This window comes from Molothrus ater, chromosome 18, assembly GCF_012460135.2.
Source record: "Molothrus ater isolate BHLD 08-10-18 breed brown headed cowbird chromosome 18, BPBGC_Mater_1.1, whole genome shotgun sequence".
NCBI classification, from domain to species: Eukaryota; Metazoa; Chordata; class Aves; order Passeriformes; family Icteridae; genus Molothrus; species Molothrus ater.
In genome coordinates, this window is record NC_050495.2 from 12,909,974 (window position 1) to 12,933,099 (window position 23,126).

A 23,126-nucleotide genomic window follows, 5' to 3' on the forward strand; every position below is an offset into this window, starting at 1 on the left:
AAGCCTGAAGCAGGGAAATAAAGGTGGGACATCCTCAGTTTTAAGTGAGAGTGTCCCCCCTCTTCCCCTGTGGTGCCACTGGGCTGGAAGTGCTGCTGTGCCCTGGGGTTGGAGAGTGTGGGGAGAGCAAAGAGCAGGGTCAGACCCATCAGTCTCAGCCAGAGCTCTTGTCCCTCTCCCCTTCATATTGAGAGGAACCTCTTCTTTCCTTTCCTCTGTTTCTCCAGGACTCTCCACTCCTTTTTCTGACTCCCTGATTTAGTTTTAGTGGGAAAAGGGACAGCAGGGGCTCATCTTCCCCCAAAGCTGCACTGATGTGCAGCCAAATGTGGCACAGCCCTGTGTGCCCTGCAGGGCTGGAGGCCACCAGCTGGAGCAGTAGGGAGGGGTACAGGGACCTTCAGTGGCATGTGCCCTCTCTGCAGCCCTGGCTCCAAGGAGCCTGGGGACCTGCCACAGCTCCTGCTTAGTCCCAGGGCTGGTCCTTCCCCACCATCCCTGCCATCCTAATGGATCTCTCCCAGTGTTGCCTGCTCTTCTGGGAGCCTGCTTGGGATTTGCTTCCAAACAATTTTCTTCCCATCTCTTCACCCTTGCCACATCACAAAGTGCCCTCCCTTTGCTAAGGTGAGATCTTTCCCCTGAGTCCTGATTTCCTCCTCAGGGCCAGGAATTGTGTAGGTTCAGGCCATCTGAAATGCCTTGTTAAGCAGATGTGTCTCAAACAGCTTCGATCTCACAGGTCCTGCTGAATTTTGGGCTTTGGGCTCAGTCTTCAAGGCAGATTCCACATCCCACGAGACCCGAGCAGAGCAGGGGCAGAAGAGCCGGGATGTTCACTCCCTTTTGGGCACTGATGTCCGGGTGTTCTGCATGCTGAGGGTCTGGCCAGGGCACGGAGCACTTTGTCGAGCTCCTCCATCGGTGCCAAGTGCAGCCAGGGCTGCGGAAGTGCCCCAGTCTCTGTTAGAGGGCGATAGCTGCGCCGAGATAACCGCGCTATCAGATCCCCGGGGCTGGCCCCGCCCGTCGCTCCAAGACAGCCCGAAGCATCCCCTCCCCGAGGGAGAGGGGTCCCTAAGCCCCGTGCGGGGGTCCCCAGGCCAGCCCCAGGCTGGGATGCAGCAAGGAGAGGCCGCTCCAGCAGCTCCACAGGGCTGGAGTTGACCCCGCTCCAAACGAGACTGAACACTTGCTGAGCAAAGCTACCGACAGGGGTCTCGGGGGACCACTGGGGATGTGTCATCCTGCTCCCGAGCCAGCGCCGAGCTCCAGCGGTGTCACACAGAGAGTGGCTCTGCCGGGGGTCCGAATCCTGCCCCCTGTCCCCCCCCCGGCTCTTGCGGGCCTGTGCCAGGTCCCCTGCTGGGCACGGGGGCGGCTCTCGGAGCCGGGTCCTGCGACAGAGGTTGCGTTCGTCTCGCCTCCAGCCCATTGTCTTGTTTATTTGTCACGGTTGGTCCCCAGTTAGGAGTTCGAGCCGTATGGGACAAGAACTGTTTCTTCCCATGTGAGCGTGCGGTTCCCGCTCTGCCGGGCTGTGATGTGGCCGGCGACCCGCAGGAGCATCTGCTATTGCAGCAACAGTGCCCGAATGCGTTTCAGATGGGCTCGGCTCTGCTTTGCGTGCTCGGGCCGCCGGCCAGCCCGGGTTGGAGCCTCCAGCCGGCCCTCGGGATGCGATGTTCCCGTCCTCGGGGACCCGGCTGGGGACCTGCTGGGGGCATGGTCACCAGCCAAACGCGTCTGGCCCGTGCCGAGCCTTGGGGGCGCCGCTGGATGGGGAAGGGGCTCTGCAGTGGGCACCAGTGGGGCCGACCCCAGCCTGGCTGCACACGGGGGAAGGCGGGATGCTGCACCTGGGATCTCTCAGGGAGCGACCCGACGGCCACCCCCGGCTCTGCCGGCGAGGTGAGCCCGGCTCGGGATGCTGCCGCCGGCTCGGTCCGGGGATGCAGCGCGGGTCACGCCGCGGAGGGGACGCTCAGCCGGCGGCGCCCCAGCCCCGCACCTGCCCCGCGGACGGCAAGTCCCGCCTGGCCGTGGCCCCGGGGCAGCGCAGGCCCGTCCGGCCGGGTTCGGCGGCGTCAGGCAGCAGCACATGATCCGCGCCGCGGGGCCAAGGGCTGAGGTCAGTCAGTCACACCCAGGAGCGGCACTGACTTCACCGCGGGCAGGAGCAGCTCCTCACGTATCCCGCTCCCCGAAGGCAGCGCTGACCCGCCGCTCGGGGCCCGTGGTCAGGCCGCTCCGTTATCGGGGCGCGGGCATCGCTCCCATCGCGAGGGATGGCTCCCCGGAGCCCCTCCTGGCTCCCGTCCCAGCCAGCCTAGTTCCTCTGGTCCTGGGGCCGAAGGGGAGTCACTGACAGGGTCCTGCCGGTGCCGCTGGGGAAGCCGCAGCGCCGGTTCCTTCGCGGTGCTCCCGGTCCGGCTCGCGGGGCTGGCCCGCTTCCCCGGGGCGCCGGCTGGGTGGGATCAGCCGCTGGCTGAGGTAATCGAAAGCCCTTTCCATCCCTCCCGAGCCTGGGATGAGCAGAGCAGCGCGTCCTGCCTCGCTGGGGCGATGGCACGAGCCGGGGGCCACCGCCGGCCCCGACTCCAAAACCTCACGGGAGGGTAGAGGAAGCGATTTGGGGAATTTTAGAGGCTTGTCCACGCTTTTCCAGGGAAGGAAGGGTTAATCCCCCGCCTGCTGCTAATGAGCCTTAACTGGGAATGACCCGACACAGGGGAGAAGTGAACCCATTGTCCTCGCCTGTGTTTGACTGTCTTCCAGGGAGACTCATGAAACGCAGAGCCGGGGCGTGAGTTCCCGATTTATGTCAGGAGGCTGTGATTTATTCTATTTATTTATTTTTGCCATCTGGTTGAGGAGGGATGTTGAACGCAAGCGTGAGAAATCCAGATGTGCACAGCTCCTCGCTCGCATCGTCCCCAGCCCCGCTCCCGGCCCTGCCCCCGGGCCCTGCCAGCCCTCGAGCTGCCCGGGGCGGGTTGGTGGCACCCCATGGCACCCCCCGCATCCCTGGAGGGAACGAGATGCGGGTGTTGACGCAAGGAAAGGCTGCGTTTGGATGAGCAGCCTTGGACTTCCCAGCATAGGAAATGTTGGCCACATAATGCCGTGGTGACAATAGCCATGGGGACACCTGTGTGTCCCCAGCTGCAGGGTCAGGGTGACCCTGACAACCATCAGGGAGCCATGGTGACAAGTGCTGCACGACTGGCCCCGGGGCATCATGCCCATCCTAAAGTGATGATGCCGCCCTGCCCCATGCCTGTGTTTTGGGGGGTTGTATTGCTTTGACTGCAGGCAGGAAACGGGCCCCACAAATGGGCTGCAACCCCAAAATGGGCATCCTCCAGGGCAGGGACACCGGGGACACCCAGGGTCCCTTCCCTGGTGGCAGGCTGGGTGATGGAAGAAATCCACATCATGCATGGGGAGACACCATGGCATCCAGGGATGTCCCTGGGTGCCTCGGCTGTGGGATGGAGGAGCCTGTTCTGTTTTGGCATTCACCCCTTCCATCAAGGGGCAGCAGGGCCAGGCTGGAAATGGGCACTGCTGGCCCTGCTGTCACCACTGGTGCAGCACAAGGCTGCCACTGGCATGAGGCAGTGCCAGTCTGGGGTCAAACCTATGCCAGGAAACCTCCCATAGGAGCTGGGGGGCACAACTGGCAAATATGGCCCTGCAGGGCAGAGGAAGAGGGGCTTAGGGGGCAACTTCTGAATTTCTGTGGTGATCTTTAGGTCAGGGCTCCTCTGAGACACGAGAGATGATCACACAGGATCTTAGCTCATCCGCTTGCTGTCTCATGCCTGGGAGGTTTGGCCAGTGGCCCAAGGGCTCCAGAGGAGGAGGAGGAAAATTTCATCATCCTGCTCCAACGTCTTCTGTATAATCAGGCTCTTGTTAACCGATACAGCCCCATGCGAGGACCCGGCCACTGCTGCAGCCTTAGGTGGTCTTGGCCCCAGCAAAGCTCTGCTGAGCCTCTCCCAGCACAGCCTGGGAAGCGGCTCTGATTTTATCTGGTGTGTCCCCTCCACCTCGCACATGCTCACTAAGCTCCCTCAGCCTCTTCCCAGCCTTTCTCCGTTTGCCCAGGAGCTCCCAGGGTTGCCAGAGTGGGGCTCCTCACACCGAGGTGCTCCACACACACGGGGATGGTCCCCTCACCGTGATGGTGCCCATGCCATGATGCTCCCCACGCTGCCATGGTACCCACACCACGATGCTCCCTGTGCCAGGACAATCCCTGCACCACAATGGTCCCTGCACCACAATGGTCCCACATCATCCCAGTGCTTTTGAGCAGCTGGTGAGTCAATTTAAACACTCCCTCCACCTGGAAAAATATATTTCCAATCAGCCATACCATAGCAGGTGGGAAGGGAGGAAAGAATGAACTGACAGGGGTTTTGAAGCAATCCCAAGGGTGCCTTGGGGGAGCAGAGGTGTCTGAGGGTGAGCACAAAAGGCACCCAAGGAAAAGCAGCCAAATACAGTCTGTTTCTATCGGTTTATTTTTAAAAAAGTACAGCCAGAAGTATAAAAAAAATAAATACTTAAATAGAGTTCCAGCAATATATTACCACAAATCTTATTATTAATAATTAATTATTATTAACAATTAAATTATAATAGTCAGCTCTCAGTGCACGCTGGGCTTTCCACGGAGTCAATAAATAACACTCACAGCCTGCCCTGGTGCCAGGAGCGAGCCAGCGCCACCTGCCACCGGCCTGGGGCTCGTCCCCGTGTCCCCACGTCCCCATGTCCCACATCCCTATGTCCTTGTGTCCCCATGTCCCACATCCCTATGTCCCCATGTCCCCATGTCCCACGTCCCCATGTCCCACATCCCCATGTCCCACATCCTTATGTCCCCATGTCCCCATGTCCCACGTCCCCATGTCCCACATCCCTATGTCCTTGTGTCCCCATGTCCCATGTCCCCACGTCCCTGTGTCCCATGTCCCCACGTCCCTGTGTCCCATGTCCCCACGTCCCCTTGGCCCACGCCCCCATGCCAGGGCTGCATTCAGCCATGCAAAGCCCAGCTCTTGGTCGTTCGTACATTCAGAGCTCTTCCAAAGGGAAAAGCACTTTTCCAAAGTGGAGGACATTCCGTGCCCCGCTGTGCCCGCGCGGGGGATGATGCTCCACAGTGGGGTGACTGTCCCACACAGGTGGCCTTGTCCCAGACGGTGGGACCCAGCCCCAGCCAGCACAGCCACCAGTACCCTCAGCTGGGCTCCTTGCAGGGGAGCCCAGCCTTGAAATGCGCAGGGGGAGCGTGTCCCCACGTCCCTGCATCCCAATGTCCTTCCTCACAATCCTTTCTCCAGGGAAGCGACAGCTTTCAGACGGTGCTCGGGGGCATCTGTCCGGGTGCTCTCCGTGGTGACACCGTCCGTGGGGGACAGAGTCCGGCCCTGCCGCCACCCCCACGGCTCCCCACACCCCGCGGGAGCCCGGGGATGGCTGAGGCACATCCCGGGACCAGCCCGTGCTCCTCGGAGATGCGCTGCCTCGTCCTGCTGGGTGCTGGCTCTGCCCTTCCCGGGACACTCCGGGCTGCAACGTTCGCCCCCTCAAGGGGCAATAAATTACCGGAGGGCGGATGGGGCCGGCGCAGGGTCCGGGTAATAAATAGGAAGGCGGGAACGGGGGAGGCAGCGGCGGGGGCCGGCCAGCAGCAGAGCGGCAGCGTAGGCGGGGCGGGCGCTCATGAGGGGCTGAGATGAGGTAGGAGGACACGTGCTGCCTGGCCGATGACCTGCACGTACTTCCTGAGCACCTGGCAGCCCTGCTGCTTCTTCTTGAAGGTGCTCTTGCCCTTGGAGCTGTCCCCGTACCTGACGTCCACCTGGAAGATGTTGTAGTTCTTGCAGAGGAGGCAGGTGAGGTTGGAGATGAGGCCTCGGGTGGTCTTGGTGGTGTTGTGGAGCCTCTCGAGGAGCTCTTTGGCCGTGGGGTTGAGCTCCTCCTGGTCGCGCGTGATGTTGCCCAGCGAGGCGTTGAGGAAGGCGAAGAGCTTGTACATGGCCACCATCACCTCCTTCCTCTCGCTCGTCCGGTTAACGCGGAAAGCGGGGAAGAAGATGCCGGCGGGGTTGCAGAGCTTGTCACTCTCGCTGCTGAACGGCTCTCCCTGGCACTTCAGCTGGGAGGAGAGGCGAGCGTCACCCCGTGTCCCCCGTGTCCCCCGTGTCCCCCTGCCACCGTCCCCGCGGTGTCCCCAGCCCTCGCCCTTCCCGCACTTGTGGCTCAGCCCCCCCGGCCGTGACCCCCGGCCGTCCCCAAGCGCCACTTACGTAGAGGCTGAAGAGCTCCTGGGCGGTGGCGTTGAGCACGGCCACCTGCCTGCGGGTCTGCTCCTGCACGTTGGAGCGGCACAGGCCGTGGCTGGGGCAGCCGGAGCCGCTCACCAGCAGCGCCCGGCCGGCCACGGGCCGCCGCTGCAGCAGGAGCAGGGCCACGAAGGGCACGACGCCTGTGTGGGGAGAGAGGCCGCTGTCACCGAGGGGACCGGGACCAGGCGGTGCTGGCCCGTCACGCCGCCGCTGGTGCATCCACCCAGGATGATCCCAGTTCCAGGCACCCAAAGGGAGGGTGTCCAGCTGGAGCAGGGATTCATCCCTCTCGAGCGTGAGTCCAGCTCAGCCGGAATGCCCAGACCTCCCGCTCTGTCCCGGCCGTGCCGCAGCTCCCGTCCCGCTGCCGTCGCCCTCACCTGCCCCCCGGCAGGCGCTCCCCCGCCTCCCTTCCCGGCGGGGGGCCCCGCAGCATTCCCACATTTCGCAAGCGGCCCGGTGGCGACCTGTCGTGTTTAATCAAACGTGCAAGACGCTTTTTCCTCCGTTATCCTGGTCCGGGCGCTTCGGGAGCAAGGCCCCACCCCGGGCCGGCTGACTCAGCGGGGCTCCCTCAAGGAAACCTGCTCTCGGCGTGCCCTCCCTCCTTCCTCCCGCCCCCGGCCCCACCGCCTGCCTCAGTTTCCCCGTCTGAGATGTGGGCGCAGCGCCGAGGAGCCCTGGGGAGAGACGACGCAGCTGCCAGAGACTCCAGCCAGGAAATCCCTGGCCGCGGAACAAGGGGACCCTTGAGCCTCCGGCAGCTGGGTCACCCCGGCGTCCCCTCCTGAGAGCGGGGCGCTGCAAGCCCCGATCCGCCGGGACCCCCCCAAAGCGGGATCCATCCCTGCTCGGAGAGGCCAAACCGCCTCTGGAGCCCGCAACTGCGCTGGGCAACCTCGGGGAGGGAGCCAGGGTGTCCCCGCCGCTGGGTGACCTGGATGACACCAGCAGGGCCCGGCAGGGTGGGGGTCCCGTGCTCCAGGCGAAGTCCCCGGGCCGTGACGAGCGCCGAAGTCGCCTGCACTTGTCAGCGCCTCGGACGTGCCGCCGGTGCCGGGTAATCCAAGCCTCGGTTTATTTACCCTGCCCAGGTGGGCCAGGACTTACCTGGGCGTGTTCCAGTCCCTGACCCGCCGCTCCCCTCCCGCCCCCGGCTGTCCCCACGGGATGCAGTTCCCTGACCCCTCAGGAGCCCCTCTCGCTGTGTCCCCCCGGCCGCTGTTCCGCCCATTCACAGCTGGGCAGGGACAGGCGCTGCCCCACGTGTGTCGGGGATCGGGGTGGGTGGGGAGTCCCCGCTGGGAGCTGCCCCGTGGGACCCCCAGAGCGGCTTCTGGGCCGGGGGCTGCTCCCTCCGACCCCCCTCCTGCACTTGGCAGCCTCCCCATCCTTCCACCGCTCCGGCACGGCAGCGGCTTGGGGCATCGGGAGACCCAGAAGGAGGATAAGGAGGAGTGGGGGGGGGGAAAGTATTTAAAAGTACAAAAAATAAAAAAAAAAATCCCCCCCTCCTTGAGATTTTTTTTTTTCCTTGGAAGCATTTCCAGTTATATAAGTGTCCAGATGTTGGCTGGACCGCGCCAGCGCCGCGCTCCGCTCCCGCTGCCAATTCCCAGAGATGCTCATCCCGGGGGGGACGCAGCGCGGCGGGAGCCCCGCTCCGGCTCCAGCGGCGCTTCCAGCCGGGACCCGCCTGCACCCGAGCATCACCGGCAAAAGGAGGGGAGGGGGAGGAAAAAAGGGAGAGGGGGAGAAGGGGAAATAGTATCCCCAAAGTCGATTTGTTTTTGTTTTTTTTTTACCTGCCGGTACGAACTTCATTGTGAGCCGCGTCCCGGGAGCGACTTAATAGGGATTGGTGTTGGCAGAGGAAGTTTTCAGAAATTCATGTTCATACTGGGGGACTTCTCGGGGTTTATATACCGGTCCGGCGGGCAGCCTGTGTTGTAAGAAGAGGGGAGGAGAGAGGGGAGGCTGCGAGAATCTAGTATCGCTGTTTCTATTGACTAGTCAGGAAGTCGGAGGGCCTGATCATTCTTAGAAATAAACTTCAGAAAAGTAGTTGATGACACACTACACTGAATTTTGTGTCGCCCTTTGTTTTACGCGCGGGCTCGGGGAAGTGATGAATTGCAGTGGGCTGGGAGGGATGAATCGAAGCCCCCCCAGGGGAGGTGCGCGGCCGCACGTGGGGTTCGGGGGTGTCGAGGAGGAGCCGCGGGGTTGTGGCTCAGCAGCCGGGAGCGCTTTCACCCCCGGGTCCCCCTGCCCGGGCCGAGGCTTCCCCGCTGGCTGCCGGAGCAGACAATAAAATGAAGGAGGTAAAAAAGTCTGGTTTGGGGTTTGTTTGGGGTGTTGGAGGGATGGAAGGCGCGGGGAAGGGGTGATGGGTGCCGCACTCCTCGGTCACGGTGGGGTGGCCGCGGTGTCCCCCAGCCCGCCGCTGGCTCATCCCTTTGGGCACAAGGATTATCAGTAAAGGGTGGGTTTTCTGCAGGAAAAAGGACAAACCCACCCAGGGGAGAGGCCGGGCCGGCCCCCCCTGGGTTAACCCTTCCCTCGGCGGGGCTGTCCCCTGCCTGGAGCGGGCAGAGGGTGCTGGAGCAGACAGGAGGGCGCTGGGTCACGGTCTCCTGGGGACTCCATGGGATCAGGACACTGCGGGGCTGTTCGCTGCCCGATTTGGGTGAAAAACAGGTTAAATGGATTTTTTTGTCCTTCTCTGTATTTTTTTCTCACCGGGGCTGAACTGAAGCTTTAATCAGGTTTAGCAAGTTTGTGCCCGGGCAGGTGAAGCGGCGGTGACAGTCCAGGAACGGTGACGCAAGAGCCACCACGACCCCGGGCGTCCTCCCTTTGGGGGGGACACGGCCAGCGGGGACAAGAAGACCCCTCTGTGCTGGCTGGGTCGGGCCATGGCTGCTGCGTGCCTCAGTTTCCCCGTGCAAGGAGCAGCCTGGTCTGCCGGTGGCATTGATGGTCCAGCCCAGTTTAGCCCAGTCTGGTCCTAGCGGGACATCAGGGATGGGCTCGGGACTGTGGAGGGCGGGGACGATGAGCTCCATCTCCCTCCCTGCAGCCTCATCCCAGTGTTTTTGGGATATGGGGAGCAGCACATCACATGTTGATGGACATCTGATGGCTTGAAGAACCTAATTAGCTGAGGAATTAATAGCACTTAATTATTGGCTTAGGGAACCTCCTGGGGGGTTGTGTGCAGGGGTTGACATGGATTTGCCCCTATCTTGGATTTCCCAGGGGCGACCGAGTCTAGGCTGGAGCTGAGCTGGGCTTTGGGGTCCCCCGAGGGGTGTGGGACCCCTGGTCATGGTGGGATCACCGAGGTGTCCCCACCTGCAGCTCAGCCCCTGGGGCAAAAGCGTTGGGATTAAAGGATGGGTTTTCTCCAGGGAAAAAGGCAAACCCGCGGGGAGACGCTGGACCTGTGCAGGGGGGATGCTCCCGTGGGAAAACCCAAATTCCTGCTCCAGACAGGCTGGACAGGGAGACGGCAGAATGGGAGATGCCAGGGTGGGAGGTACCAGGAGGGGAGATGATGCCCAGGAATGTCCCTTCCCCGATCCCTTTGGCAGCAGGAATATCCCGATGCCGGCGGAGATGGGCAGCAGGAGGAGAGACCGTGCCAGGGGCGGGGTCCCGGCGTGTCCCTGGGAAGGGGCCGGGGGAGCCCTCCCTGCCAGGAGAGACCGAGGGTCGGGGACCTGCGGGGTTTGGGGGCCCCAGGAGGAGCTGGGGCAGGCTTGGTCAGGGGGCAGCTGTCCCCAGTGTCCCCACTGCCCCCTCCGTCCCCACCGCCGACCTGCCCAGGGACAAGAGGACAAGCCCCGGGTGCTCCAAGGCCGCCGCTGCTGCTCCTCTGGGCCCCTCCGAGCGCTCCCCTCTGCCCATCGCTGTCCTCAGCTCCATCGCAGACACCCCACCCCGTCCCTGTCCCCCTCCTGTCCCCATGACGCCTCTGCCGCATCCCTGTCCCCGTCCTGTTCCCTCTTCCCTGTCCCTATGCTGCCCGCTCCTCATCCCTGTCCCCATCCCGATCCCATCCCTGTCCTATCCCTGTCCCCGTGCTGCCCCCTGCTGCCCCAGCCCAGAACTGGCCTCTCCCCATCCCATAATTGCCCCCCACGCCCCATCCCAACTCAGAATTGCCCCATCCCATCCCTGCTCTGGAGCTGCCCCCTGTCCCTTCCCCACCCCAGACCTCTCCTGTCCCCAGCCAGCAGCTGCCCCCTCCTGCCCTTCCCCATCCTATCACTGCCCCCCTGCCCCAGCCCCTCTCAGAACTGCCCCAGACCCTCGCAGAACTGCCCCGGCTCCCCCCATTACTGCCCCACCCCATAATTGCCCCCCACGTCCCAATCTTACCCCCCCTCTGGCTCCCCTCCGGGTCCCCATCCCGCGGTGTCCCCGTGGAGGTGGACGCCGAGATTCCAGGGACACCCCGACTCCAGGGACACCAAAGATTCCAGGGACACCCAGATTCCAGGGATTCCCCGATTCCAGGGACACCAAAAGCCCCAGGTGTCCCCCAGGAGTGGGGACGAGGTTGTGGGGTGTCCGAGGGTGTCCAGGGGTGTCCGAGGGTGTCCGGGGGTGCCCGGGGAGCCCTTCTGGGGGCTGAGCAGGAGCTCCTGGCCCGGGGAAATCCAGAGCTCAATAATGGAGGGCACCAAATTCCCCTTTGACTCACGATGGGTCCCTGCTGGGGCTGCCTCCCCCTGTGCCTGTGCGCACCAATGTCACCCCACTGGTGCCACCCCACTCCTTCCACCCCAGCAGTGCCATCCCCACCAGTGCCACCCCAGCAGTGTCACCCCAGCAGTGTCACCCCAGCAGTGTCACCTACAGGCTTTCCCATGCGTGGGTTCCCTTGGGTGTCCTCTTGGGGACACCAGAGAAGCCACCATCCCATCAGTGACACTCAGGTGGTGTCACCCCGTGTTTGGGATCCCCCAGCCCTCCCGGGGGTCACGTACCTGCACCCTCCCCTCTGCAGCCCTCCCAGCGTGGCCTGGTGGTGGCACAGGCACAGGCACTTCCACGGTCACTCACAGCACACCAAGCTGGCCCGGGCTGCTTCATGGTGACATTGTCCCACCACGGGTGTCCCCAGCTGGCCGTGGTGGCCGTCCTGGTGGCACTGCCAGGACTGAGTCAGGCTCGGTGCCGGGGCAGGGCCGGGCGCTCCGGCACACGGCACCACGGGAACGAGTGACTCCATGGGGACACATGACCAGGTCTTGGGATTTTTGACTCAGAGGGACTGGTGGCAGCAGGTGGCCCGGTCCCCATGGTGGCCCTGGGCAGGCTGCAGGACACCGCACTCAGCGTGGCTGTGGTGGTGGCCCAGACGGGGCTGTGACATGTGGCACAAGGTGTCGTGTGCCTGTGCCATTCCGTGGCACATCCCTGGCAGTGCCAGGCCCTGTGGTGGCACATCACAGCCTGTCATGTCACATGCCCTGTGCCACAGTGTCGTGTGCCATGTCCTGTGCCACATCCCATCGGGTGCCACATTGTGTGCAATGCCACAGGCCACATCCCAGCTTGTGCCAATGTCATTTGTCACACCGTGTTGTCCCACATGCCCCACACCACCCCATGTCACATCTCCTGTGCCCTGGCAAGGACATCAGGCACAGCCTGGCCACCAGAACTCAGCCTCTCCCTACCCACAGCCACCAGGACAGACACAGGGACAGAGGGACACAGGGACACGACGTCTCAGTGGCCCATGGGCCAAGGTCAGCACTTTATTTCCTTCTGCCATTGTACAAAAATAAAGAAGTGCCACATGGGCGGGGGCACTGCCCTTCTCTATGTGTACCAAAAATATCAATATTCATAAATAAATCCTTGTGATATTCATACTTTAACACCGTACAAAAATATAATAAAAATAGATATTTATATATTAGAAACGTCCTTAAATACTTCTGCAAGATGCAGGAGTTAAATTAACCCTAACAATCAATAAATACAATAAAGTAACAAATAATAATGTATAAATTAGGGGTGAGGACGTGGGGGCTGTCACCCACTGTCACAGTGCAGTGGCCAGAGCCGAGTCCCTGCTGGGCACAGTCAGGGCTGTGGTGGCACAGAGGGCTCGGGGGGGACACGGAGGGGACAGGGATGGATGAGAGCACAGGGGACACTGAGAGCACAGGGGACACTGAGAGCACAGGGACACCGAGCACACAGGGCTGTGCAAAGGGACACCGAGCTCGGGGACACCGAGCACACAGGGACACACAGACCGGGCAGGGACACAGGATTGCACTCCCAGCTTCTCCCTGGCAGCAGAGCTGGCAGGGGGTGACAGCACCGGTGACAGCCGCCGGTGGCAGCGGCGCTCTCCGTGGGCTCGGTGGCGGGTGCTGGGCGAGCAGCTCTGAGTCAGGCTGTGTCAGCCGACCCATTGAATCATTGGAAAATCCAGCGGGGCTCGGGGACAGGGAACAGCTGGGCACCCGGGGGACACCCGGCTCCACCGGGGCCACCTGGATCCAGGGAAAAGCGGGGCAGGATGTGGGAGAGCCAGCCAGGGCTGTCCTGCAGCCCAGCGGTGGCTCGGGGACAGCAGGGTCCCCCCAGGAGCCGAAGCGGCCGGAGATGCTGTCAGTGCGTCCGAGCCCTCGCTCCGGTGCAGGTGAGAGGGGCTCCGTGGGGCATCCCGGCCATCGGATGACTCTCCATGCTGGGAACGGGGTTGAGATGGCCTCACACGGGATGGAGATGGAGATGATGGAGATGATGGAGCTGCAGACGGGCGCTCCGGTGCGGCGGAGCTGCCCTAGGGCCGTGCGGGCCGCCCCGAGCCCCGGGCCGATCTCCCGTTCCCCTTTTCCCGGCGCGTCCGGCGGCTCCCGGCGCTCAGCTCGGCGCTGCGCTCGGCCATGAAGCGGGCGTAGCTCCAGAGGATCTGGCACCCCTGCAGCTTCTGTCGGAAGATGCCGAGGGATGCCGCGGGGCTGGGGAGGGGCCGGCGGCCGGGCCGGGGGCTGGGGGCCGGGAACAGCCCCGCCAGGTTGCTGAGGAGCGCTCGCACCTTCCAGTGGGTCCTGTTCAAGCGGCGAAGGATTTCGGCCTCGGGGGGTTGGAGGTCGCGCTGGTGGCGGATGATGTCCTGCAGCGCCTGCTCCATGTGGATCATCGGCCTCCGCAGCCGCCGCAGCCCCCAGGGCCCCTTGCCCGGCCTCTGCAGCCACGCGGGGGGGTTGTTGGTGCGGCAGATGTTGTGGATGTCCAGTTGCTGCTCCTTCTCCTGCCCAGAGATCGGAGAGGAAGATCAGGGACGTGGAGGCAGCACGGGGAGCGCCCCCCGGCTGCCTGTGGAGGGCACAGGTGTGACCCCTCGCCCTGGGGAAGGGGACTCACGTAGAAGGTGAAGAGCTCCTGCGCGTCCTCGGCCATGAGCCGCACCAGCGCCTGGGTCTGCGGCACGGTGGGGGCCAGCGGGGACCTGCCCCCCTGGCCCGGCACTGCCCAGAGGATGAGGAGCCCCTTGGCGACAGCTGGGGACGAAGAGGAGGGAGTCAGGGGCCGTTGGGGCATGGCTGGATGCAGGGACAGCCCTCTCTTACAGGGTCACCATCCCTGTGCCAGGAATGCTGCCTACACCACACACCCAACTCCTGCGCCAAAAACCTGCTGGGTTCATCCATCCATCCATCCATCCATCCATCCATCCATCCATCCATCCATCCATCCATCCATCCATCCATCCATCCATCCATCCATCCATCCCCCGGCGGGAGGAGAAGGAGGAGGAGGAGGAGGAGGAGGAGGAGGAAGGTGCTGAGGTGCTGTGGAGCGGCCGGGATGCACAGAACAACAACAGCAGCTGCTCCTGCAGCTCCCCCTGCAGCGCGGGCCACCGCAAAGGAGGGGACAGCAGCGACACTCCTGGATCCAGTCCCGCTGTCCAGCTCTGCCAGTCACTGTCCCAGTCCCTCTGTGACCCACAGGACTGGGAATATGGCACTGGGCTGACACAGCCTCTGTCCCTTTGGGCAAGCTGACCCCTGACCTTCCGCCATCGGTCCCCAAACTGTCCCCTCCCGCCTCCCGCTCCCAGCATCCCCTCTCTCCCAGGCTGCCCGCTCCCAGTGCGCCCCGTGTGCCACAGCGGGGAATGTCCCCGAGGGAGGCGACACCGCCGTGGCACAGCCTCGGTGCGTCTGCCCCGGCACCGCGGGCTCCGCAGCCACGGGGGCCCCGCGGCTCTGGCCGGGGCGAGCGAGAGGGGACACGGGGACAGGGCCCGCGGGCACCCACGGGCACACGCGGGCACACGCGGGCACACGCGGGCACACACGTACCTGCCAGCACTGCCCAGGGCCGCCCGTCGCACCGCATGGCCGGGGCAGGGTGTCCGCCGGGGGTGGCACAGGCACTTCCTTGAGCGCTCGGCGAGGGGGAAGCGCTCTTTTAAGCAGCCGAGTCACCCCCGCCTCTGAAGGAAGGCCGAGAGAAGTGAAGCTCGGCCCCAGTGAGCGGGGTGAGAGCGGGGCGGGAGGAGGGTGGATGGGAACGTTCTTCGAGTTAGTTCCTCGAGGGAGCCCGGGACTGTGCGGGGAGGCTGCGGTGCCACCGCTCACCCGGGTCCGGCGAGACCCCCGGCCCTGGTTCTTGGGACAGAGACCTTTTGGATCACGCTGGTGTCACCGCTCAGCACCCGACAGGCTGAACTGAAACCAGCGCCGACTGCCCCGAAACCCCAATGCAAAAGAGGGCAGTGGCGGCTGGCAGCGGGGACAAGGATGTCACCCATGTGCCACCACGGGGGGTTCGCATCCCAAATCCAGCTGTGGGAGGCAAAAATCTACCCTGGCAAGGAGGGAGGTGGAGTTGTGGGAAGTGCACGGCATCCCAGCACTGCCTGATGCGCCGGGGGATGCTCCGTCCACCTGCTCACACCCACCCACACCTCTGGGTGACAAATTTGGGTGCTGAAGCAAGTGGGGGACACCAGGCTGAGCCCCTGTGCCCGGCAGCATCCCCGGAAACACCGAGGGTGCTGGGTATTGCCCAAGGCAGCGCTGCCCCTTGTGCAACGCTGCCCTGGGAGTGCCCTGGGGCTGCGACGGCCTCGGCACAGGCAGCAGCACCCAGGACAGTCCCCTCTGTCCCCCTGGGTTCCCCTTCCTGGCAGGCGGAGCCCGCACCCACAGGGGTTTTCCCGTTCCTTAGAGGTGAATGGCTGCGCTCAGCGTGCCGAGGTGTGTCGCAATCCCGTTGATTTTGGCGACCCTCGCCGAATTTACGCATTTGGAGAGTTCAGCGATGGCACAGGACACAAGGCAGAATTTAACAGCTCCTTCCAGGAAGAAGGATGTAGCGCTCACTCACTTTTAGAAGTATTTTGTTTTCCCAGAATTTCCCTGCCCAGCCGCAACGACCTGCACGGTCTGCTTCCTCCACCCGCTGCCTCTGCCGACTCCTCCTCTTCCTCCTCCCCGGAGCGGGGGCCAGGGTGTGCCCAGCACAGTCCTGGAGAGGTGGAGGAACCAGGAGAAGATCTTGCTCCCTCCACAGCAGTTTGTCCATCCCTCAGGCTGCCTCAACAGGCTGTTCAGCAGCTGTCCACTTGTGTGTCCATCCATCCATCCATCCATCCATCCATCCATCCATCCATCCATCCATCCATCCATCCATCCATCCATCCATCCATCATCTGTGCACCCATCCAAGAATTCCTCCACCTGTTTAGCTATGCATTAACCTGTCTATCCATATGATCATCCATCCATCCATCATCCATCCATCCATCCATCCATCCATCCATCCATCCATCCATCCATCCATCCATCCATCCATCCATCCCTCTCCTGCCGTGAGGGTGATCAGGGCTCCCACCTCAGCTCTCCCCTGCCCACAGCTGGCCCTGTGCCCCCCATATGTCACTGTCCCCCCCTGGGCTGGGCCAGCAGGACACCATGGCGTGGCCACCCCGCTGATGGCAAGTGTGGTCAGGGCTGTGCAATACCAGAGGGACAGAAATAGCTCCGGTGACCGCATGGCCAGCAGCAGTTTCTTCATCGCCGGGAGCGCGTCAGCGGCGTCCCATGACTCGGAGAAGGGAGCGAGAGAGGAAGGAGAGAGCCCCTGGAGCTGGCAGGAAGCTGGAGGCTGCAAGAGCGCGGGGCTGACGTGGGCACGACGTGCCAGGATGGGGGCACAGCCCTGCTTGGAACGTGGGAGAGCAGGGGATGGCTTTGGGGACAGGATGGGAGCAGAGGTCCCACCAGGCTCGTGCTGGGTCTGGCTGAGGGCCAGGCCCCCTCTGGGGGCACCCCCTGGCTGCAGCACCCCCAGGAGGGCACAGCCCCCACCCCGTGTACCCCACTTTGGCACAGGATGCCGTGCTGCCAGCAAGGGAAGAGGATGTGGGGACAGGGTGGCAGTGTGACAGGGACACCCCCAGGCCTGGGGTCAAGCTCCTGCCTCAGTTTCCCCCCAGTGTGGCCTGGTGTGGGGCAGGGGGAGAGCATAAATGTGGGCCTGGGTTTCCCCAGGGTCAGTGATTTGCTGGGGGCTGCAGCTTTAACCCATTTTTTCACCCAAAATACAGAGCAGAGAAAGTGGCCATGTCCCAGCCAGACTCTGTCCCCCTGTCCCATCCCAGCCCCTGCCACCAACACAGAGACCAGCTCTGGGCAACCTCCCTGGACTACACAGAAATAAAAATAATAAGAATTTTATTGACTTATCAAAAACTATGTGAAAATACAACTCGTGAGGAGCTGGGAGTCACTGTCACCCCTCCATGACAGGTGACAGCCAGCGCTGACATTGAACCAGAGTCCCCTTGGAGATTTTTGGGGTGCCAGGGGTAACCCCAGCTCCAGGAATGCTCTCCCCTCCATGGGGCTGCTCCAGGGCTGTCCCTGAGCATCGTGGCCACCGCTCCCTTCCCAAGGGGACACATCCCATCAGCCCCAGGCTGTCCCCTATAGCACCATGGTGGCACATCACTGCTCTTTGGCATGTCCCCCCGTGTCCCCTCCACCTGGACACACCCACTGTCCCTGGGCCACCCACCCTACCCAGACCAGGCTGGAGGGAGAGGATGGCACCCAGGGACTGTCCCCTCTCCTTGTGCCCACTGCCACAAGGCCACCACGTCCCCAAAGCCACCACATCCCCAGCACAGAGGGAGCGATGCTGAGCCCAGCTCTGTCCTGTGCTGGGGGATCATTAAAATTAACAATTAATGACAGGGGTGGGGAGCAGGGGAGGCGCCACGCTGGGACAGCCAGCCTGGGGACAGCCAGCCGCTATCTGCCGCTCTCCTGCCGCTGCTGCAGCAGCTGGATCACCTCAGCAATGCCCTCCTCGGGGACCTGCCGGGGGACAGAGTGGGTGTCAGCCTCAGGGGACACCCCGGGGCTGGCAGGGGTGCCCGGGGAGGGGCAGGGCTCACCAGGGCGTGATCGAAGTTGAAGGTGCTGATGTAATAGGCCGAGATGTCGGCGGCCGCCAGCGGCTCCGCGATCTGCGCCACGATGCCACACTCGTCTGGGGACAAAGGGGCCTCAGGTCACTGCCATGGGGACATGCGGGGACAGCAGTGCCCCACAGCACCCCCTGGGTGGCAGTGGCACGAGAGGGGACACGGCCACCAGGGCCACGCTCACCGAAGCCGAGGGGCTGCCCCCCGATGCGCACCATGCGCCACAGCTCCCCCGTGGAGCTGGTCAGCAGCAGGTCACTGGGGAAGCTGAGGGGGACAAAGGCAAGTGTCACCCTCTCCCTGAGCCCCCAGAGCCAGGGACAGAGGGACAGACAGGCCCCGGGATGGCACCTACCGCTTCTGGGTCTCGGCATCCATCACGATGGAGATGTAGCCCTCGATGAGGGAGAAGGAGAAGAAGGTGATGGAGTCGAGGTCCTGGCTGCCAGGAGCTGCATCCCACGGGGGGCTGCAGAGGGGCAAGGGGACACAGAGAGGGGTCAAAGCCCCAAAATGGGGAGGAGAAGGGCGTGGTGGTGGCTCTGGGTGTCTGAGCATCATACTGGGGCGCTGCAGGGTGGGGGACAGGGGACAGGAGCAGGCGTCCCCACAGGGTCTGCAGCTCACAGGTGACACCAGGTTTTGGGGCATTCTCAAAAGGCCAGGGTCACTCTGGAGCAGGAGCATGCCACCAGCAGGGACCCCATCCCAGGGGACACTGGAGAACCCCATCAGGAGCATTCCCTCTCCCCAACACCATTCCCACTGCCTTTCCCAAACCCACCCCCTCCTGCTTTAGTCTCCCTCCTGGGATTTGGTACAATGGTGGGCTTTGTCCCTTGTGTCACCTCGGGGTTCCCACCCCTCACAGTGCAGCTCCCGGGAAGACAAAACCAGTTTGGAAAACACACCCAGAGTCTGAAAACCCACTGGGACCAATGACAGGGACCATCGTCACTGCAGTTCAGGTGGCACCAGGCAAGAGGCCACCCCCACGTCCCCATCCCCGGGACTCACCTGTGGGAGTAGAAGAGGACGTCGATGAGCATGGTGGCGATGGCGGGCAGCGTGTCGGGGGCCACCGTCAGGACACAGAAGCGCGTCTGGGGGCTCTGCACCGGGTGCAGCGTGGGGTTGGCGGCTGGCAGAGGAACGGCCGCGCGTCAGGCCTGGGGACAGCTCGGGGACAGTCCCGCAGTGCCACCCCGTGGCCACCGCGCCCGCAGCCCCGAGTCCCTCGGGGAGCAGAGGGGTGGCCCGGGGTCCCAAAGGATGCAGGTACCACGGGTGGGAGCTGCAGCATCTCGGTGGGGACTGGGTGGCCCCAGATGGGCATCTCCAGTGGGGTCCCTCAGACATGTAGGTACCACTGGTGGGAGCAGGAGCACCTTGGCAGGGACCTGTGTGGTCTTGGGGACAGGGTGACCATGGGGGTCCCCCAGGATGTGGGAACCACCCATGGGAGCAGCATCTTGGCAGGGACTGGATGGCTCTGGGACAGTGTGGCCTGGGGACAGGATAGCCTTGAGGGTCCCCCAAAGATGTGGGTTCCACTGGTGGGAGGTGGATCATCTCATTGGGGACTGGGTGGCCCTGGGACAGGGCGGCTCTGGAGGCCCCTCAAGGATATGGGTACCACCGGCTGTGCTGGAGCACCTGGTGGCTCCAGAGGACACAGAGCCCAGTGTCACTCACGTGGCTTGGGCTTGAGGAAGCCGTTGCTGACGTCATCGCAGGTGACAGGGACACACTCGCCACCCTCCTCCTTGTAGATGTCGAACTCCCCGGCCAGCGTGTGGATCACCACGGGCAGGTCCCGCTCCCGCACCTGCCCGGGAGCGGGATCAGCACTGCCACCCCTCCTCAGGGCACAGAGGGGCCCTGGGACGGCCAGCCAGGTGTCCCCGTGCCCGTCACTCACCAGGATGAAGTCGGTCTGGTACGTGGAGAGCATCAGCACTGAGACGTGGTGCTCGGCCAGCGGCGCGATGACCGAGCGCGCGATCTTGGTGACTCCGGTGGCCTGGCAGCCGGGGGGCTCCCGCCCGTTGGACACCACGCTGAGCACCAGCCACGTGGAATCTGCCACCTGCATGAACTCAGAGGGTGGCAGCTCTGCAGGGGACAAGGGACACTAAGGTAGGTGGTTCTGCAGGGCTGGGCACAGCTGGACACAGAGCCAGGGCCAGCTCAGGCACTGTGTGCCACACTGTCCCCTGGCTGATGCCCCAGGCAGGATCAGCCCCAGGTGTGGGGACACTGGTTTGGGGGTGCAGATCCCCAGGTGGAATGAGCCAGACGGGGCTCAGCTGCTCCACACTGGGATCTGGCCATAGGGACCAGGGGGCTGAAGGCTAAGCCCCCCAAACCCCAAGATGTGTCTCTCCTCCCAGGCTGGGGGCGAGGGGGTGTTGGCACAGGGAGGAGAGACACATCTTGGGGTTTGGGGGGCTTAGCACCACCAGGGCCGTGGGGATGCCCAGCTCATCCTCTGCCCTCAGGAGCCCCCAGCCCCATGCCCACCACCAGGGATGTTCAGGGATGCACACAGGGCGCTGGAGGGGGCAAGGGGACGGTCACCCCGCTGCCCTGGGGGTCCCAGCACCTGGTGCCAGCCTGGTGGAGAGAGCCCAGGCTGGCAGAGGGCCACAGGTGCTTCCCAAAAATCTGCTGGGGTTGGCAGGGTGGGCATAGGCCAGCTGTCCTGCCTCCCACCCCCCTTGCTCCCACCCTCCTGACCAGGAGAGGGCTGGCACTGCTGGGGCACCCCAGCACTCAGCCAGGCTGCCCCCTCCTCTCTGGGCTCCCCTTCCCAGCACGGGACGAGCCAGGGCCCCCAGGGGTCTCCAGTTCCACTCCTCCCATGCAGGAAAGGTGGGAGCAGCTCCCATGGGAGATCACACGAGCCCCCAGCCCTTCCGTGGGCACCCCGTGCCCAAGCCCAGCTGAGACCCCAGACTCATCACACCAGTGGTGGGGGAGAGGTCGCACAGGGAGGGTCCAGCACGCACTGAGGGGACCCCTGAGGGGACAGGCTCTGTACCCCGCTCCCAAACTCGGCCCGGGCAGGGCGGGAGCGGGGCCGGATCCAGGGCCCGGCGGGTGTTCCCAGCGCCTGTTCCTGTGCAGGAAGCGCCAGAACAGCCTCGGCTCCGGCCCAGCGCCCAGTGCTGGGAACAGGGGGGCGGGACAGGGACTCGGGGACATGGGGACCGGTCCCAGAGCTCAGTGTTTAATTGCTTTTCAACACCACCCTGGGCGAGGCTGAATGCAAGGGGACCTCGCTGTCCCTGTGTCACCCACCCCAGGGCTTTATCCTGATCCCGAGGGAATGGGGGGTGCAGCTCTCCTGTGCTGGGGGTCCCCATCCAGCCCGACAGCGAGGGGACACCGGCAGCCCCCAGCCAAGGGGGGTTCACGGGGCACTGCGGGGCCATTGTTCAGCACTTCCCGCCCTCCCCTCGGGATTGAGGAATATTTGTCTGCAGGCCCCAAAATAAAACAATACGTGGGGAACAGCTCTGGCTCTGGGAGCAGGGAGAGCCCGGGACACGGTCCCGTTCCACAGCACAAGGAGGGGAGCCTGGGACCCGGCCGTGAGTGCCCGTGGCCGGAGCGCTGCCCCTTGTTCCTTGGGTCACGGCCAAGGCTCCGCTGCGCCCAGCTCCTGCGGCCAAGGCAGGAAGGTTTGGGCGTGGGAAGGCGGGCCGGGATCCGGACCCTCCGGCTCGGCCCGTCGGGCCGGTACCGCGGCAGGGCTGGCGGCGAGGGTGATGCACGGCACGCGCCGGGTCACCAATGGCACCTCCCTGGGAGGGGGACTGGCTTGGAAGGGATCAAACCGCCCCAGGACAGCCCAAAAGCTGCCGGACAGGGCTCACCCCTGCCAGCCTGGCTGGGCCTGTGCTTTGCCCTCCTCAGCCAAAGCTGCAGTTGGCCCTCGCAGGGAGGAGGGGCGGGATGAAATCGGACGCGGGAACGATGACAGGAGCGCTGCCAGAGCCTGGAGCGCTGCCCGCGGGCATCCCGGGAGGTGCCTGCGCCCTGCCGGGAGCGCCCGGGCTTCGGGTGGCAGCTCAGCCCGGTGCCACCAGCCGGGGGGCAGCTCTGCCCGGGAGGGGCTGTCGGAGCGAGGGCAGCCACGCCGGGAGAGCCTCGGCCGGGCAAGCCGGTACATCCCCGGCGCAGGCGCCGAGGGGACGGGACGGGCACGTTCCGAGGGAGCCAAGCACAAGCCGGGACTCGCTCCCTGCGGCCCAGGCGCGGAGCCGGGCTGGGGACGCGCACAGCCCGTGCCTGCGGTGCCAGCCCGCCCTGCCAGGGGGCCGCCGCTCGGTACCTTTGAAGCCCTCCTCGTCCAGCATGACCGTGTAGTCCTCGGGGGTCTCCGTCAGGCTGAAGAACTTGCATCTGAAGCAGAAAAAATCGGTGCTGCTGACCTCAAAACCGCCAGCGTCTCACGGGGCCGGGAGTCGGGGGAAGAAGAGGAGGAGGAGGGTGGTGGGGGGAGAGAAGCCGGTACCGGCAGCGCTGGGGCAGGAAGAGCAGCTTGAGCAGCGGGTGCGTGTAGAGCCAGAGCCCGCGGCGGGCCAGGCTCAGCACCCGCACCCGGTGCTCCAGGATGTGCAGGTCCATGGCGGCCGCGCCGCCCCGGGAGCCGCCGCCGCCGCCGCTATAAGGGCGGACACGGGACCGCCCCGGGACCGGCCCAGGACCGCCCCGCATTGCCCCGGGACCGCCTCGCATCGCCCCGGAACCGCCCTGGGACCGCCCCGCCTCGGTTCCTCAACGCCCTGTGACCGCCCTTATCGCCCGGGGACCGATCCGGGAACGCTCCGCGTCTCGCTGGCACCGCCCTGTGACCACCTGCCTGGGCCGGGACCGCCCCGCATCGCCCAGGGACCCGACCCGGCACCGCCCAGGGACAAGCCCGGCACCGCCCCGCACCGCGAGAAAGGCAGCGAGCCGGGCCCGGCGGCCTGGGAGCAGCCCCGGTTCAGGGCCCCGGGCTGCCCGCACCGGAACCTCGGAACCAGCCCCAGTACAGAACCCCATGGTGCCTAAACCCGCCCAAATTCAGCGGCCCGGAGTGTCTGGAGCAGCTCCAACTCAGAGTCCTGGGGGACCCCCAAACTGCAGCCCTGGGGGTGCCTAAGGAAACCCTCTGGGAGCCACTGCCAACCCCATCCCACCCCCAACCCCAGCACCCAACCGGGTCCCACATGCTCAGCACCAGGCCTGGAGAGGGGATTCACCAAACCAGGACCACCCCTGCGAAA

The 23,126-nt window shown here is 64.3% G+C and overlaps 2 protein-coding genes across 3 annotated transcripts; both read right to left on the reverse strand.

The window, feature by feature from the left end:
- Positions 1-5,740: 5,740 nt before the first annotated feature.
- Positions 5,741-8,192, reverse strand: LIF (LIF interleukin 6 family cytokine). The gene is made up of 3 exons (XM_054516829.1): positions 8,174-8,192; positions 6,330-6,508; positions 5,741-6,178 (listed from the first exon to the last, which is right to left on the reverse strand). Exons 1-3 carry the CDS (start codon positions 8,190-8,192, stop codon positions 5,741-5,743), a joined length of 636 nt encoding a protein of 211 aa, XP_054372804.1.
- Positions 8,193-17,075: 8,883 nt separating this feature from the next.
- CASTOR1 (cytosolic arginine sensor for mTORC1 subunit 1) lies at positions 17,076-22,496 on the reverse strand. 2 transcript variants are annotated; one of them, XM_036393611.1, is made up of 9 exons: positions 22,370-22,496; positions 22,187-22,257; positions 19,769-19,962; positions 19,543-19,675; positions 18,865-18,988; positions 18,203-18,316; positions 18,032-18,114; positions 17,818-17,912; positions 17,076-17,737 (listed from the first exon to the last, which is right to left on the reverse strand). In XM_036393611.1, the coding sequence occupies exons 1-9, from the start codon at positions 22,480-22,482 to the stop codon at positions 17,672-17,674; spliced, it is 993 nt and encodes a 330-aa protein (XP_036249504.1). In that variant the 5' UTR covers positions 22,483-22,496; the 3' UTR covers positions 17,076-17,671. The 2 variants fall into 2 exon arrangements, with proteins under 2 accessions (XP_036249504.1, XP_036249503.1); XM_036393610.1 differs by having other exon boundaries at positions 19,543-19,962.
- Positions 22,497-23,126: the final 630 nt, after the last annotated feature.